The sequence below is a fragment of the Corella eumyota genome, chromosome 2 (genome assembly GCF_963082875.1).
Source record: "Corella eumyota chromosome 2, kaCorEumy4.1, whole genome shotgun sequence".
NCBI lineage: Eukaryota > Metazoa > Chordata > Ascidiacea > Phlebobranchia > Corellidae > Corella > Corella eumyota.
Window position 1 is genome coordinate 18,655,732 of NC_137491.1, and position 18,293 is coordinate 18,674,024.

The following is an 18,293-nucleotide window of genomic DNA, read 5'->3' on the forward strand; positions in this document are numbered from 1 at the left end:
ACTGCAACAAAATCAACTTTCTGTTTGTTTTATAGATTAAATTAAAATCAGTTTCAAGCTTATTATATTTTCAAGAAGGTTTGAAAGTTTGGGACAAGTATATTTTTATAAGACCCATTTCTTGCTTGCAAAATATAATTTCTTTGGAACAAATTCTTTAAAATTGCCCTAAAAAAGTGTTTAACAATAAACCAAAACCTTGGTGCATATATAAACAGCTTTTTAAATAGATTACAAAATTATGTTTTTTGCAAACAAATTGGCAACCCTGGTTGTCTGAGATGTCACTATCAATATAAACAAAAATTCCCAGATGTAAACAACGTGCGTTTTCTGGTTTATTTTTGATATGAAGCTTATAAATTTAGTTTATGAATGGTATGAGTAATAGAAATGGAAAGTTTAAAGTGGTTTTAAGACAATTATTTAATTTTGTATATTAAAAGTATATTTAAAATAATATAAACTAGTTTTTGCAAATAAAAACAGAAAAAGAGTACAATTTTTGAAATTCTTGAAAGTTTTTTAATTCTTTTGAATCTACTTGCTTCTTGATGTTTTTAATTAACTAACTTTAAAGGGGCATAGTTGAGATTTAATGCAAATGCTTGCGGCGGAAATATAGGAGTTGTAACTAAATATGCCCAATTTGAAAAAGGTTTGTAAAGGTTCACTTTCACAAAGTTTTGTTAGTTGAAATTTATTCTGAATGTTTAGCGAAAAGGCTGAGCTGGGGTTAACATTTTAATCATATTTTAACCCTCTAAATAACAGCATTGTTTTATTGTTGTATGGTTCTACTTAAGATTTTATATTACACTGGCAACGTGATGTAGTGGTAAGAACACTTGTGACACCACACATGAGGTCGTGAGTTCAATCCCCACTGCCCTCATACTGTAGCGCTCTTGATTAAGGCGATATAATCGGTATGAACTCCTGCTGAGCCAGCACTTAATCAGCAGTATAATTATTGGGCAATTATAATCTATAATATCCCAAACTGCCACAGGCAACTCGAGACTGGGTCGGGGTAACTGATGTTACTCTATGTTTAAGTCGTGCATTAGACTTTCCCACATTAAGGATAAAGATATATACAAAAAAAATATGTACTTTTTTTTAGATGTATTTGTTAGTTTTGTATTTAAAAATAAACTTTTAGTTCATCTTTTTCAAAATGACGCACAATGAATCAAAATCGGACAGACTTCGTTATTTTCATGGTCTTAAAAATCTTATTGGACATACCAACACAAAGTCTAATGAAAAACTTAAAGTTTCGGCAAGATTTACAAAACTGTCTAGTGGATGGAAAGATATACTTTGGCTTGGACTAAAAGTAAGTATTTTAACTTTTTTTTCAATTTTAGAGTTTAGTTAAATTGCTGTTTATTTAAATTTTATTTTTTTATTTTTATTAAAAAATTCACATTAAATTTAATAAACAAGTAACTGGTGGTGTTTTCCTTGCATTATTTACATTGTGGCTAGCAAAGCATTTTTTATTTTGTAATGTGTTATTGACCTTATTGTATTTTATTTTTGTTTATTTGAAGTTTAATAAAAGTTGACTATCTACTGCAAGTGCCTTGATTATATAAGCTATGCAATGACAGCAATGGAAATCTAACTCAAGACATTTGCCTAAAAAAAAAAAGTGTATATCTAGGACTGCAATTATTAAGCTATGTTACAGACTCAGGAATTACATTTTAAAACTTATTAATTTCTTTAATTTTTTTAGGCCTGGCATGGTGGTAGAACCATGTCCGATCAAGATAAACTAATCGTACAAACAAGGTTGACCACCGTTTATGAAATTCTACAAAAAGTTGAACACTTTTATTTTCAACAAAATCCTGATAATGAAGATGAAAATTATAATGATGATGATGATGATGATGATGCTATAATTATGGAAAACCAAAATGAAAATGAACTCAGTTTTTTGGACATGTAAATTTTCACTTAAAATTACATTATGTGTATGCATCATTAAATAAAGGTTAAAAATAGTAATTTTTTTTTAATTTTTGTATAGGGGTATATAAAAGAAAGTAAATTTTTAATTTTATATTTAGTGAAATAGAAGAGATGAATTTTGATAATTTAGCATATGCTCTACAACAGGTAATAATATTTTTTTTCTTTAACATAAATTTAAACAGGACTTATACTATAAATTAAATAAAATATTTATTTAAAACTCATTTTTTCTAATTAGTACTATTAATAAAATGTTTAGAAAATATATATTTTTATTTTTTTAAATTTGTTGAATTATTTTATTGCATAAATATTCAGGTTAATCAAATTATGGAGCAAATGACTTTCGCTGAGGATTTATATTCTTGCAGTGTAGCATTTGGTAAAGATTATCCAATATATGTTGATCCTAACTTTACTAAAAAGGTATTTCTTACTCTGCAAGTTATTGAATTAATAAAAAAGTTAAGTTAAATTAATTTATGACCTGGCCAATGTTATTCGAAACTGGTACTTTTAAGTTAAGGTATATATTACCAGCAGCGTGGTGTAATGGTCAGAACACTCTCCTACCATATACAAGGTCCTGGGTTTGATTCCCAATGACTTAATGCTGTAACACCTTTGAGTAAGGCGTTATAAACAGTACGAACTCCTGCTGAGCCAGCACTTAATCAGCAGCTTAATTATCAGGCAATTATAATCTATAATATCCCAAACTGCCACCGGCAACTCAAGACTGGGTTAAAGCAACAGTTTTTACTCTTTGTTTAGGTTTACTCTTTGTTTAGGTCGCGCATTCGACCTTCCCACATCAAGATAAAGATATATACAACAAAAATAGGCTATATATATATTTTCCAGTAGGCTACCTATTTAAGAAATTTTTTTTAAATTTCTATTTATTTAATAAATGTTATTATTTTAGCTTAATCTTTTACATTACTGGCACAACACAACAACTGAACTACAACAAAGTTTATCATCAATATTAAGAATGCTACAACTAATTGATTATGATGAAGTTGATTACAGGTAAAGGACTTTTTCACAATAAGATAATGGGTAATATTTTAACTACTTTCTGTTTTATATCATCATTAGGATCTTGTATTAATAATAACATTGCGAAGTTACATGTCAAACAATTTTCTGTTAGATTAACAATATTAATAGCAAACCTTAAACTACTTGATGCTGGGTTTGGGTAGTAAAGTTTCTGGTATTAGACTGTGAAGTTAACTTTTATTTATGTTAAGTGCAAGGGTTGTTAAATAAAATAATTAAAAATAGCCTACTAAATATAGATTATTATTATAAATAAACTTAAATTTTGTATATACTTGGAATTTAGAGATGAGTTTTATATTGATGGATCAGAAGAGGAAGGGGAACAAATGGAAGAAGAAAATGTTGAGGAAGATGATCAGAAATCACAAAATTCTGAGGAGGATTCTTATCCTCCTAATATCTCGTTCCATAAAATTAACAACGCTATCGTGGTGGTAAGCTCAAAAATAATTTTTTTTTTTTTTTTTGATTTTTACTTAAAATTTATAATTTTTTTTGCAGATTTAAAAAGTTGGTATTTTTTATTTAGGTGACGGAGGTTTTACTTCGAGATCGAAAAGTTTCAACGATTTTACAACAACTATTAAATAAATATTCTGGTTGTCTTATAAAGGTCTACAACTTAAATATATCTGAAGGTAAATCGCTTCAAAAATACTGGAAAATGATAAACATAAAAAACCAAGTTACCATATTTTTTGTGTGACGTAGAAAGTACCAAGTAGTGTAGTGAATGTATACAATCTAGTACTTTCTACGTCATCACAAACAGGGCTTCCCCTTTCTTTCTTTTTTTAATTAATTTTAGTTTTTTTTTTAAACTTGTATAACTTAAAAAGTAGGTGAAATTATTTAAAGTTAAAATCATTTTTGTGTTCAGTGACACCAAAAAATATGACTTTATAATAAATTGAAATGTTTTTATGTTAATTTTTTTAGATAATGGCGAAAAACATTCGCAGAGGTAAAAATTTGGTTAATAATTTTAACTCTAGATTTGCTTTATACTTATATTAAAATTATTTGAATATATAAGGTATATATTAATAATCACAATGCTTTATTGTATTTTAGCAAAAATTAAACATTTAATTGTTGACTATGGTATTATGAATCCAATTTTTAATGTCGTGTTATTGTGTTTTAGTCATTGTGCCAAAGAGTTATTCTCATCAATCCAAGAATGTCTTCCCAGCTTAAAATTAACAACTCAATCATTTAAACCATACCAAGCTGAAAAACCCAACTTTTATGGATTGCCAAGTCTATGTGAAATAACAACATTTATACTGGATATAATACTTTGTATTATGAGTCAGTGTCTTAAAGTTAGGTTAGACCAAGCTGTGGCATGCCAACAACATTGTTGTTCATCTACAAGCTTGTTGACTATCAAGCAAGTAGTAGAAGAATGTAAAGAGGTATTTAAATTTTAAACTATCGATAAATTTAAATTGGGCCAACTTTTTTACATTCTCATTAAATATATTTATAACTTGTATAAGTTTTTTTTATACTGGCAACGTGGTGTAGTGGTAAGAACACTTGCTACGCCACCATGAGGTCGTGGGTTTAATCCCCATTGCTCTTATGCTGTAGCGCCCTTGAGTTAGGCGCTATAAACGGTATGAACTCCTGCTGAACTAGCACTTAATCAGCAGCATAATTACCGGGCAAATATAATCTTTAATATTTCAAACTGCCACATGCAACCCAAGACCGGGTCGGGATAACAGTTGTTATTCTATGTTTGGGTTGTGCATTTGACCTTCCCACATTAGGGATAAAGATACAAATATAATATATAGCCTTAGAGCTTAGTGGACAATATAAGTTTGTTAAATTTTTTGTCCAGCAAAGTAAAAAAAATGTTGTTTTTGGTGTGCGGGAAAATTATTGCCGGCGAATAATTGTAAAGCGTTGCGACCATTTGATGACAATTAAAATTGCAGCTGTAGAAGTGGGCTATCATCTAGTGTTACTAGTTTATTGTTTAATTTGTATTTGTCAGTTTTTCAAAATTTTTGCTGCCTGTGCAAAAATTTGGCTCAACGTTTCTTTATCAATTATTTTTTTGTACTCCTTTTTTCAGATTATTTTACCTGTTTTATTAAAAACAATTTTTTTTAATCAATTTACTCCATTTTTTAGTTATTATTTTTTGGGAATTGTCTTTAATTATTTTATAAATTTTTTTTAGGTTATTCAGTCTTCGATATTAATTCTTTCATTCCATGCTTTTCTAACTAAACCATCAAAAAATGATCAAGTTAAAAAGCTGCAAGGACCAGTAAGCATATTTTAAACTTCTCTTTTTTGCCACATTTTAATATTGATGACACATAGTTTTGTCTGTATTTTACACGTAGGCTTTATCCTTAATGTGGAAAGGTCGAATGCGCGACTTAAACATAGAGGAACATCAGTTACCCCGACCCAGTCTCGAGTTGCCTGTGGCAGTTTGAGATATTATAAATTATAAATGCCCAGTAATTATGCTGCTGATTAAGTGCTGGTTCAGCAGGAGTTCATACCGTTTATAGCGCTTTACTCAAGGGTGCTACAGCATGAGAGCAGTAAGGGGATTGAACTCACGACCTCATGGTGGTGTAGCAAGTGTTCTTACTACTACACCACGCTGCCGGCTTTTATACTTAGCTGAAAAAATTTGGAATTAAACTTGGGACATTGTGTGGAGCTTCTATTTCTTAACTATTTTTTTTTTATTAAAAATATAACTTTAGTGAGTTTAAAACTTAAGACCTCATGTAGTGAAAGGTTAATAAACATTTAAAAGCACAACTGTTTGGTAACAGTCATAATTGAATTTAAATTTTAATTGTTTTTAGAACATGATAACGTCGTTTCGGAACAACTTGCGTGAGATGTTCAAAACTTACATGAATTTCGTGAACAGATGGGTTATAGCTCAACTAACAGGGTTTCCAAGTGTTCCTAGGGGGTTCATTGATATGCTTACCGAGGAGTGGATTTTTTCGAAAACGGTAACACTGAAACACTAATCTAGTTTATAAATTTTTATTATTTTAATAAATTTTGTAATTTTTTTGTTTATGGTATTTTTTGTTTTTTTTAATGCTTTTCCACTAATTGTAATCTGTTATCAAGAGCGTATGTTTTAAGAATTGATAAAAAGGTGCTAAAAAAATAGTTGTTAAATTACTAAATGCTTTTAGATACCTGATATTATCATTTTAATAAAAAAATATGTTACTTATATATATTTAAAATTAAAATTTTTTATTTTTTTGACATTTATTTATCCCCAATGTGGGAAGGTTAACTTTAGAGTAAAGCTGCTTTAGCAGAAATTTATACCTTTTATAGTGCCTTATTTAAGGGCGCTACAGCATAAGAGCAGCCGGTATCAAACCTAGGACCTCATGTAGTAAAGAAAAGTGTTTTGTCCACTACATTGTGCTTTAGGTCTAAATTATTTTCTTTTATTATTTTTTTTATTAGTTTTATTTTAAAAATGTAAAGTTTATTTTCAAGGTGTCTTTTGATTGTTGCTTAAAATGTTCAACGTTGTGTGCCGTAAAATATGTTGAAATTTGCACGAATGTGTTTATTTCTACCAAGGAATTCATGGATAGTGCTTGCCTTGCTGTACAAGATCCTGAAACAGAAAATGAATTTTTCATGGCAGGTATCTTTGTTTAAAATGTTACTGTTTCAGTAGGAAGGTGTCTTATAAAAAATGTGCTTTGTGCTTATATGCATTGAGCCCATAGGTCTTGGGTTTGATTCCCAATGCAACACAGTCCTCGTGTAAGGCATTAACAATTCTGGTAAAATGGTGTAGTGGTAAGAACACTTGGCTCACTACATAAGGTCCTGGGTGTGATCTCTAACTGGCAAAGGCATTTTGAGACTGGGTTGGGGTAACTGATGTTACTCTATGTTTAGGTCGCTTATTTGACTTTTCCACATCGAGGATAAAAAAAATATTTACAGATAAATTAAAATAGATTTTTGGAAATATTTATTTAGAGCAAATGGATGAAAATTTAAAATCAATTGAAGAAGAAGATGAAAGATGGATAAGGAGACATTCCTCTCTTTCTCCTGGATCAACTACGGTAGGCACTTTTATCTGTGCTTTTTTTAGTAGACACTTTTTTACAATGCGGTAGGTACTTTTTTAACAACTCGGTAGACACTTTTTTTACAATTTGGTAGACACATAAAAAAAACTTGGTTTAATAAATTGTCAACCATTTGTACCAGGCTGGTTTATTATGGTTCCACTCCCATCATCATTCTGAAGATGGTTCCCTACCACGTAACATGGTAACTGAGAATGGTACAGAGAACCAGCATCATGGTTCCACTAGAAGATACGTTTACACTCTGTCAAGGTAATAACCTTAACTTTCACATAAAAATTAAACATTTCATTTTTTTGTGTGATTTTGTTATATTGGTGTTATATTGGTTATATTGGTGTTATATTGGTGATTAATTTTTGCTCAAAAATTAATAAAGTTGGTGTCACTGAACACAAAAATGGTTTTAACTTTAAATAATTTTATTTTCTTTTTAAGTAATACAACTTAAAAAAAACAATTAAATTAGATTAAAAAAAAAGAAAAGGGAAGCCCTGTTTGTGATGACGTAGAAAATACTAGCTTGTATACATTCACTACGCTACTTAGTACTTTCTACGTCACACAAAAAATATGGTAACCTGGTTTTTGATGTTTATTATTTTAAAGTATTTGTTGTAAATTAAATTGTAAGTACCACAGACATTTTTAAAGGTCCTAAAAGCATTTAATGATTCATTGTCAACCATACTAATATGCTGTATACATCACTTACAAAATTGCAAAACTCTCCAATATAGCACTTTAAATATTTTTTAAGTCATTTTTTTATTTGCTAGTTAATTTCTGCATTTCTTACCAAACTTTGTATTTGTTCATAGAGAAGTTCGTAAGCTGTTTGAAGAAGTAAGAGAAAGGTGTAGTAGAGCAATCAACTTTGCTAAAGAACTTAGAAGAGAATATGAACCGGCGATTGGGTTTGATTTTATATCTTCAGATAGTGTAGTAAGAGGAAAGAAAAAAAACAAGTATGTAAATACTTTTTTAAGTTAAATCTTTTGCTAAACCATTGACCATTATATTAAAACATTATTTTTCTAATTCGGAAATTAATCTATATATAAAATTTAGTGGGCGTTATATTTATGTAAGTATGTTCATTTTCATGGGCCTACAAAATAAAAAAAAACTGCTGTTTGTGGTGATTGGGTAAATTATCACTTGCAAATATTAGTTGAAAGTTGCAACCAACCATTTTACAACAATTAAAATTCTGATTGTAGAGCGGACTATGGAATATTTGAATTAAAGGACACTATAAACGATATGAACTCCTGCTGAGCCAATACTTAATCAGTAGCTCAATTATCGGGCAATTATAATCTATAATATCCCAAACTGCCACAGACAACTCGAGACTGGGTCGAAGTAACTGATGTTACTCTATGTTTAAGTCGCGCATTCGACTTTCCCACTTCGAGGATAAAGATATATACAAAAAATGGAGTTTTGTTATAATTTTAAACTTTTTTGATTTATTAGGGGACCAGTGTGTAAAAAATGTAGTTTTCTACAAAAACTAGAATCTTGTGATTTTGTTAAAGTTGAATTCACCCTTGAACATAATGAAGAAAAAGGGTAAATATACATATTAAAATTTGACTAAATAAATCATTTATTAAGTATATTTCAACAAATAAACTTGCTAATATTTTTTATTTAATGCAATTTTTATTTCTAAAATATTCTAATAACATGTTTTTAAAAGGAGTAAATTATTGAATTTTATTTTATCAGAATTTTGATAACAACAAAAATTTAAATTAAATTTTATCTAAAAAATTTTAAGAAGTATGCGGAAATTTAAATTAAATTTTAATTTTTTTTTAGTTTTAAATTTTTAAATTTTATTTTTTTAGTTTTTAAATTTTTAAATTTTATGTTTTTAGTTTATTTTCTGGTTTTCACCCTTCCACTCACTGGGTTTTTATTTCAACAAAATTATTGGAAACCTCAAATAATAACGAGAATAATCAAGAAGAAATATTTAAACATGTTTTGTGTAAATTACTTACTAATTTGTTTTAATATTATCATATTTTACCATACATTACATCACAATCTCTTGGAATAATATTACTTTGCATTTTCATATTTTTTTCGATCAATTTTTTTTTTGAATTTTTTTTTCGTTTTTTTTTAAATTGGATTTACAGACAACTTGGGCTATGTAAAATTTAAATTTTTGTTTGATATATATAGTATTACATTCTGAGTATTTTTTTAATATGGTTAACCAATTGGTAAACCCATTTCTAGAATTTTTAAAAAGTATTTTAAGACTTATATTCAAGTTTTATTATAAAATATTTTTTTTTTATTTTAAAGTTTTTATTTTTTGTTTTAGCTACCATTTGCAAAGCCAGGAAATTGGAAATAAGTTGTACAGAGAAAAAGTTACATCATCTAGGAGATTTATTACTGTTTGTAAACTTTCAACTCCTACAAACTGTAAGAATCTATTAGTTAACAAAATAAATAAAAATTTCTAAATTTATAATTTTTAAATTTTAAAATTGTATATGCAAAACTTTTTGTTAAACAATTATTATTCTATAACAAAAAAGTTAAACCAATTTTTTTTTTTGTTTTATGTGATTTTTTTATTTTTTTTAGAATTTAAAAACAGGAAAAAATAAGAAGAATAAATTGTGCATTGAAAGTCTAGACAGGTTAGTATTTTTTTAATATTTTAAATCTTGTTTTTAGCATTTAAAAAAATAAGTAAAAAAAGGCTTTCCGTTAAAATTGACCATTTTTAGAATAAAATTTATTATTTTACCAATAAATTTGACTATTTTTACCTATAAAATAAACCATTTTTACCAATAAAATTGACCATGTTTAGCATTATTATTCACCATTTTACCAATAAAATTAACCATTTTACCAATAAAATAAACCATTTTTCTCAATAAAATTGACCATGTTTACCAATAATATTCACTATTTTACCAATAAAATTGACCATATTTACCAATGTTATTCACCATTTTAGCAATAAAATTTACCATTTTAACCATCTTAAATATAATACATAGTGCACAAACATGTGGTGTGTGGTGTGGCCCCTACATTACCATATCAAAAGATGGTGCAAAGATGGTTGACATGGTGCAAACCAACTTGAATATCAACCATGATATGGTTGCTGTTTCTGCAAGTGGTTCGGATATTGGTTTTAAAAGAAAAGAATTGAAAAAAGAGTTTGCCGATTTTATTGAGGTTGTTAACTAAAATATTTATTTATAATCTTCTTTTATTTGTTTTTTTGGTTTAAATTTATTACTAAGTGTATTCTAATAGTGTGATATCAAGCAATCTATATTTAACAGAGATTTGTGGATATTATAAATATAAATTAAAGCCCTGCAAAAAAATAAAGTTTTTTTTTTTTGATAATCTTTATCCTCGGTGTGGGAAAGTCGAATGCACGAATTAAACATAGAGTAACATCAGTTACTCCGACCCAGTCTCAAGTTGCCTGAGGCAGTTTGGGATATTATATAGATAATAATTACCCGATAATTATGCTGCTGATTAAGTGCTGGCTCAGCAGGAGTTCATACCGTTTATAGCGCCTTACTCATGGCTGCTACAGCATGAGATCAGTTGGGATTGCACCTACGACCTCATGTGTGGTGTAGCAAGTGTTCTTACCACTACACCACAATGCCGGTAAATTGTTGTTTATGGTGCATGGGTCAAATGTCGCGGGCAAATATTAGTTAAGAGTTGCAACTATATTACAAAATTAATATCCCAACTGTAGGGCGGGTTATCGACTAGTAAAATATAATTTATTTATTGGTAGCTAGGGCTTTGGTAATTTTGAGTTAACTATGTTTGTATGTAGGTATCAATGGCACAAACAAGTATAAACAAAGAAGTGAATGAAGCGTTGGATAACTTACATTCAACTGTTTTTGCTTTCTGTCAATCTCTAACTCAGCAAATTAACGAGGTCAATTTTTTTTTGTTTTTAGTAAAACAATAAATATAAATATCTTATTTAATGGTAAATGACTTGCTATGTATTTATTTTATTTTATTTTTGTTTATATTTTTATCCTCGATGTGGGAAGGTCGAATGCGCTACCTAAACATAGAGTAACATCAGTTACTCCGACCCAGTCTCGAGTTGCCTTTAGCAGTTTGGGATATTATAGATTATAATTGCCCAATAATTAAGCTGCTGATTAAGTGCTGGCTCAGCAGGAGTTCATACCGTTTATAGCGCCTTACTCAACGGCGCTACAGCATGAGAGCAGTGGGGATTAAACCCACGACCTTATGTTGGTGTAGCAAGTGTTCTTACCACTACACCACACTGCCGGTTTTAAAGGGTTGTCATGCTTTATTTTTATATTTATTTTACAGGTTAGTGTGTACTTGTACAACCAAGTTTGCCACCAATTACACGGAGGTTTTCAGCAATTATTACAAGAAATAAATCACATTGTTCAGAAGAATTTTACCATTGGATTTGAGTGCCTGAGAGAGGGAATTCGACTCTTTTCAGGTTAGTTAATAGATTGTTATTTTTGTAAAAAGTTTTTATCATAACCTAATATTATTTTTTTTTTCACCTTAACTGTCGAAGTTTTAACTTTTCTAAGATTAACTTGAAATTATTTTTTATCATTTACTAGTTTAAAATAGATTTAAAATATTAAATTTTGTTTTAAATTTGTAAAATTGCAAATGTTTATCAGTTATCACCAAAGAAAAATATCAACTTACTTTAATGTTAATAAGAAAAATTGATTTTTGGTAAGTGATTAATAATCTTCAATTTTGTAAATTCATGACAGGGGCACTTAGGAGTGATATGGAAAGCTTACATGTGACTTACATTAAAAATTGGATGAACTACGTCATTCAAAACTTACCTAGAGGGAAAGGAAGAAAGCCTAAGTGGGCTACAACGGTAAGAAAAATAAAAATGTTGTGCATTTTTTCAAGTTCTAAATATCTTTAAAAAAACAAACCAATTTTTAAACCGAAATCTAGTGCTTGGTATAACATTCTTAACCTGTTTGCTATAGAAAGATTGATTTTCAGAAAATATTATCAATAAAAAAAAAGATTTTTTGTATATATCTTTATCCTCGATGTGAGAAAGTTGAATGCGCCCCTTAACATAGAGTGACATTAGTTACTCTGACCCAGTCTCGAGTTGCCTGTGGCAGTTTGGAATATTATAGATTATAAATGCCTGATAATTATACTGCTGATTAAGTGTTGGCTCAGCAGAAGTATATACCATTTATAGCGCCTTATTTAAAGGCGCTACAGCATGACAGCAGTGGGGATTGAACCCATGACCTAATGGTGGTGTAGCAAGTGTTCTTACCATTACACCACGCTGCCGGTCATTACTTACAATTTTGATTTATTTGTTTCTGAATTTTCAGGGCTTAAACTTTTTAGTCAGTTTGGATTCAAGTTATGTTGGAAGCTTGGACTTAGAGGAATATAACGAACTTAAAAGTTTAATAAATCATTTTCTTGATCATTTGATTGGAACAAGAAAGTGTAACCCTGAGGTAAGAAAATATATACAAATTTAATTATTTTTTAAATATTTCTTTTTTTAGCTTATTTTTTTAAGGATTTTAGCGCATTAATAAAAGCAAGAAAAAATCAATTTAATGACTAAAATCATGCCATATATAATAATGTTCACACAAGTATTTTATAGTATATTATATATAATTTTTTTTTTTTTGTATATATCTTTATCCTCTATGTGGAAAGGTTAAATGCGCAACCTTAACATAGAGTTACATTAGTTACTCCGATCCAGTCTTGGGTGCTTTTGGGATAATATAGAGACTTTAATTGCCCGATAATTATGCTGCTGATTAAGTGCTAGCTCAGCAGGAGTTTATACCGTTTATAGCGCATTACTTAAGGGCGCTACAGCATGAGAGCAGTGGGGATTGAACCCACGACCTCATGGTGGTGTAGCAAGTGATCTTACCACTACACCACGCTGTCGGTTTTTGTTTTCGTAGTCAAATTTTCTTCAATATTATAGATTAGTTATAAGTTTAAAGATTTTATTTTTAGACAGAAGAGGTTTTGAGAGATGATCCAATAATATTTAGATCCTTAAGTTGGACTTCATCTAAAGACAGTTTTTCTGGGCCAGGTAATCAAACGTATGACAACTTAAAAATTGTGTGTATCAAAAAATTTACACAAAAAAACAATTTATTTTTTTTAAACTTAATTTAGAATCTCACAATTTTATTTTTTAGATCATAGTAATTTTTCAGGAAAAACTTTATCATTTTTTTTAAATTTTTTTAAATTTTTGTCTAGAATTTTCACTATCTGATCCAGGCCCAGATACGTCTACCGAAAACATAGAGTGGGTGGTTTCCCCAATGCGTGACATCAGGACTGCCATTCAATCCATGGAAGCAACAAAAGATGGGAGAAAGTATGATAGGGGAGTTATTGGTAAGTTAAATGCCAATAATAATAAAAAACAACAAAACTCAATGTTTAAAATAAAATATTTACTTATTACTAAGTATAGGGGTCAGAACAATTGGCTTCACTACATAAGGTCCTGGGTTTGATTCTCACTGCTCTCATGCTGTAGTGCCCTTGAGTAAGGCGCTATTACCGGCAGCGTGGTGTAGTGGTAAGAACACTTGCTACACCACTAATGAGGTCGTGGGTTTAATCCCCATTGCTTTCATGCTGTAGCGCTTTTGAGGAAGGCATTATAAACGATATAAACTCCTGCTAAGCCAGCACTTAATCAGCAGCCTAATTGTCGGGCAATTATAATCTATAATATCCCAAACTGCTAAAGGAAACTCGAGACTGGGTCGGAGTAACTAATGTTACTCTATGTTTAGGTCGCGCATTCGACTTTCCCACATCGAGGATAAAAATATATATATACAAAAAAAATAAATAAATGGTATAAACTTTTGAGCCAAAACAACTCAAGTCTGGGTTGGGGTAAATGATGTTACTCTGTGTTTCGTGAAGTCAACCTTTCCACATCGAGGATAAATAAATGTGAAAAAAATTGTAATATTAAAAAAAACTTTTAAAAATTTGGTAATTTTTTAATCTTTTTGTTTACGTCTTAAACTTTCCAGGTAGAATAGTAGATAACAAAGATCCATGCAGACCAATGCACATCAAAATCAGATCGGTTGCATTTAACTGGCAAAGAGGAATGAAGGTCGGGGAGGGAGCTTTTGGACAAGTTTTTACTTGTATTAATCTTGATACAAGCAAAATTATTGCCATGAAAGAGGTATGTGGTATAATAAGTAGATTTTATAAACATTTTTGTTTGATTATATTCCTGAAATGATAGCTAAACCCAATCATGATTTTTTTTGTATTTATTTATCCTTGAAGTGGAAAGTTGACTTCATGACCTAAACTTAGAGTAAAGTCAGTTACCCCAAACCAGCCTCGATTTGCCTTAGGCAGTATGACCCAGCCTCAAAATGCTTTTGGCAGGTTGGAATATTATTGATTGTATTTGCCTGAAAATTATGCTGTTGATTAGGTGTTGGTACAGCAAAAGTTTATATCGTTTATAGTGCCTTAATTTTTTTACCACTACACAATGGTACCAGTAAACTTAATGCTTAAGGTGCAAAAATGGTCATTTAGGTCCCAAGTTTGATTCTTACTGTGGCCATATAGCATTAAATAAAGTGCACACATTCCTATTTGTTTTCAATCCTAAAAAACTAATACAAGGTTAATAGTCAAGCAATATCATCAGATCGATAATATACAAAACTGCCAAAGGCAACTCAGTAATAGTCTAGTGTAAAAAATGTTTTCTTATGTCATTCTTTTCATGATGAGAAATAAATATAATATAAAATGCTTTTTTTATTGATGTTTAATTGCTTATAATTGTAGGTTCATTTTCAACCAAATGATGAACAGAAAGTAAAAGAAGCATTTGATGAAGTGAAAACATTTGAAGGAATAAAACATCAAAATTTGGTCGAATATTATGGAGTTGAAGTACATAGAGATCAAATGTAAAAATAAACTAAAAAAATAAATTGATTAAAAAAATATCTGTAACTATTTATTTTTTTAAATATTTAGCATAATGTAGTGCTCAGAATACTTTGCTTTACTACATAAGATCCCGGGTTTAATTCTCACTGCATCCATACTGTAGCATTCTTAGTTAAGGCAATATTAACAGTTTGAACTTCCGCTCAGCAAATACCTAATCAGCAGCATAATTACCGGGCATTTATAATCTGTATGATATTCCAAACTGTCGAACGCAACTCGAGACTAGGTCGGTGTAACTGTTGTTACTTTATGTTTAGGTTGTGGGGTCGATCTTTCCACACCAAGGATGAATAAATGTGAAAAAAAATACTATTTTGTGAAAAAAAAATACTAATATTTTTCATGTTTTCAGGTATATTTTTATGGAATATTGTGATTCAGGAAATTTGGAAGAAGTTAGTAGTCAAGGGTTACCAATGTACATGATACAACAATACACTTCACAGATCACAACTGCTGTTTCTGTGCTACATAAGAATGGAATTATACATAGGGACATTAAAGGTAAGATTTTTCAGATGGATTATTCAAAAAAATATTAATTTAAACAAAAAAAAATTTTATACAAAAATGTATTTGGCCAAGTAAAAAAAATTCCCCCTAAACAAGTACCTTTGCTCGGAGGTTACTTGTTAGGGTCAAGGGGTTGTTTGTTACATTTAAGGGGTTTACTTACCTTTAAGGAGATAGGGTTATTGCACCTTTATGTGAGGAGGTATATTCTTTTATAATGTTCTTGTAATAAAATAACGAATTTTACTTTTTTTTCAGGTAGTAATATATTTCTAACTTCAACTGGTTTACTTAAACTTGGTGATTTCGGAAGTGCAGTGAGGTTGTTAGATCGAAATAAAACCACGCCGGGCGAAATTGCTTCTCATGTTGGTATCACAGCAGCCTACTCTGCCCCAGAGGTTGGTTTGACGCATTTTTGATCAAATTAATTTAAAATGAGCTAAGCCTGGTTAACCTTTGTGTTTTTTTGGGGGGGGGGGCAGGGGAATTGTTTTAATTTTATAATATGAAATTAGTTTTTAAGGGAATTGTTTTTATAAAATTAATTTTTTTAAGTTTTTTTTTTATGAAACTAATATTTTTAAGAAATTTTTTTTTTCTTAATAAATTTTTTTTTAAGGGTTTTTATTTTATTTTATGAAATTAATTATTATGGGTTTATATTTATGCTATTTTTTTATTTCAGGTGATAAACAGTGTGGAAGCAAAGGGTTATGGTCGAGCTGCTGATGTTTGGAGTTTAGGTTGTGTTGTTATTGAAATGTCTACTGGAAAGGTTTGACACATTTATAAAGTAAAACTTAAAAAGTAAAATTATATTTTGGTTTGGTTTAGTCAATTTGGTTGTTACAATGTTTACTGTTATTCTAACAATAAATCTGTTTATATAACCTTATTGTTTAAGTCTATAAAACATTTTTAATGTTAGACTTGATAAGTATGGTATTTTGCATAATAATTAACCTAATAATCGGTTTTTAGGCTTCTTACGAGTTAGTACTGTTAGGGTTGACACAAACAAAGGTTAGAATCGAACACCAGACCTTATGTAGCGATGCTGAGTAACTTAATCACTGCCAGACATCCTTTGATTTAAGATTTTAAATGTTTTATTTCTTAATTTTTAATTCTGATTCACCATTTTATAGAGACCATGGCATGATGACGAACCATTCCAGATAATGTACAAAGTAGGAATGGGCACCAAACCACCAATACCAACCAGTTTAAGTAAAGATGGTCGATCTTTTGTGGAAAACTGTATACAAGTGGATCCAGAATTAAGATGGCACATCAATAAACTATTAACTCATCCATTCGTTAAGGTAAATAAGTTTTTAAAATTTAAAGATAATTTTTTTTTATTTTAAAATATTAAAATTGTTGACACTTTCTCAGTCATAGGTTTTTTTAAGTTATATTATAAACTGAGTGATATTGTAAAAATTTTTTTTGTATATATCTTTATCCTCGATAGGGGAAGGTCGAATGCGCGACCTAAACATAGATTAACATCAGTTACTCCGACCCAGTCTTAAGTTACCTTTGGCAGTTTGGGATATTATAGATTATAATTGCCCGATAATTATGCTGCTGATTAAGTATTGGCTGAGCAGGAGTTCATACCGTTTATAGCGCCTTACTCAAGGGCGCTACAGCATGAGAGCAGTGAGGATTGAACCCACGACCTCATCTGGTGTTGCAAGTGTATCTTATCACTACACCACGCTGTCGACTAAAGTTATTACTTATTATTTTATTTATTTATTCTAGGTATTCAATCAACAAGTACAATAAAAAAATCAGTATTTTGAGAAAATACATTTTTACCCACTGTAAACTTGCAATATTTTTAACTTTTCCTATTTCATATTGTTGTATATCATTGTGTTTTATTTCATTAATTTTTTGTAAACAATCATTTAAAATTAATCGTGAAAGTACAAATACTGTTTTTTTTGATTAATTTTTAATGTGGGAAGACCAACTTTACACTGCCTTATTAAATATTTAGTTTGTTATATATGTTTTAACTATGTTTTATTTTGTCAAAATTTTTTAAATTTTAGATTAAAAATATTTTTTTTCTGTGCTTTGCTTTTATTTTGTACCTAAAAATGCTACACCATTTCATATTGTAAACTAATATAGTAATAGTATAGACTCTTTAAAAAGAATGATTTTTTTATTATGGTTTAAGTGTTTTTAAACTCGTTTGTATATAGTAATAGTACAATCTATTTTTACATTCTTTAAGGTGTTGATTAGGAAAAAAGTTATAAATGTACTTTGTAAATATTCACAGATTATTTTGTAGCATTTTGAATGAATCACATTTGAAAAATATGTTTAGATTTTATTTAAGAACTAAATAGGGTGGGTATTATCTAAAACAACATCTCTATGTTAAGTTTTATTAAGTAAACATTGTAAATCAACATCGAGGACAAATTTCAAGAAAATGGATCGACCTTTGAGCTCAGCGAGTTGATGCCGGTTCTC

At 29.4% G+C, this 18,293-nt stretch overlaps 1 protein-coding gene across 1 annotated transcript; it reads left to right on the forward strand.

Annotated features, from left to right (window-relative positions):
* The first annotated feature begins 1,140 nt into the window (after positions 1–1,140).
* LOC145742196 (mitogen-activated protein kinase kinase kinase 4-like) lies at positions 1,141–18,030 on the forward strand. The gene is made up of 33 exons (XM_082559978.1): positions 1,141–1,342; positions 1,748–1,959; positions 2,085–2,133; positions 2,308–2,415; positions 2,918–3,024; positions 3,344–3,494; positions 3,590–3,698; positions 4,000–4,024; positions 4,208–4,481; positions 5,261–5,350; positions 5,910–6,065; positions 6,577–6,730; positions 7,075–7,163; positions 7,312–7,442; positions 8,012–8,158; positions 8,673–8,768; positions 9,080–9,192; positions 9,538–9,641; positions 9,807–9,862; positions 10,232–10,415; positions 11,047–11,154; positions 11,571–11,712; positions 12,005–12,120; positions 12,608–12,739; positions 13,266–13,347; positions 13,521–13,661; positions 14,318–14,478; positions 15,105–15,229; positions 15,628–15,779; positions 16,047–16,189; positions 16,477–16,566; positions 16,940–17,116; positions 17,565–18,030. Exons 1-33 carry the CDS (start codon positions 1,181–1,183, stop codon positions 17,586–17,588), a joined length of 4,110 nt encoding a protein of 1,369 aa, XP_082416104.1. The 5' UTR covers positions 1,141–1,180; the 3' UTR covers positions 17,589–18,030.
* Positions 18,031–18,293: the final 263 nt, after the last annotated feature.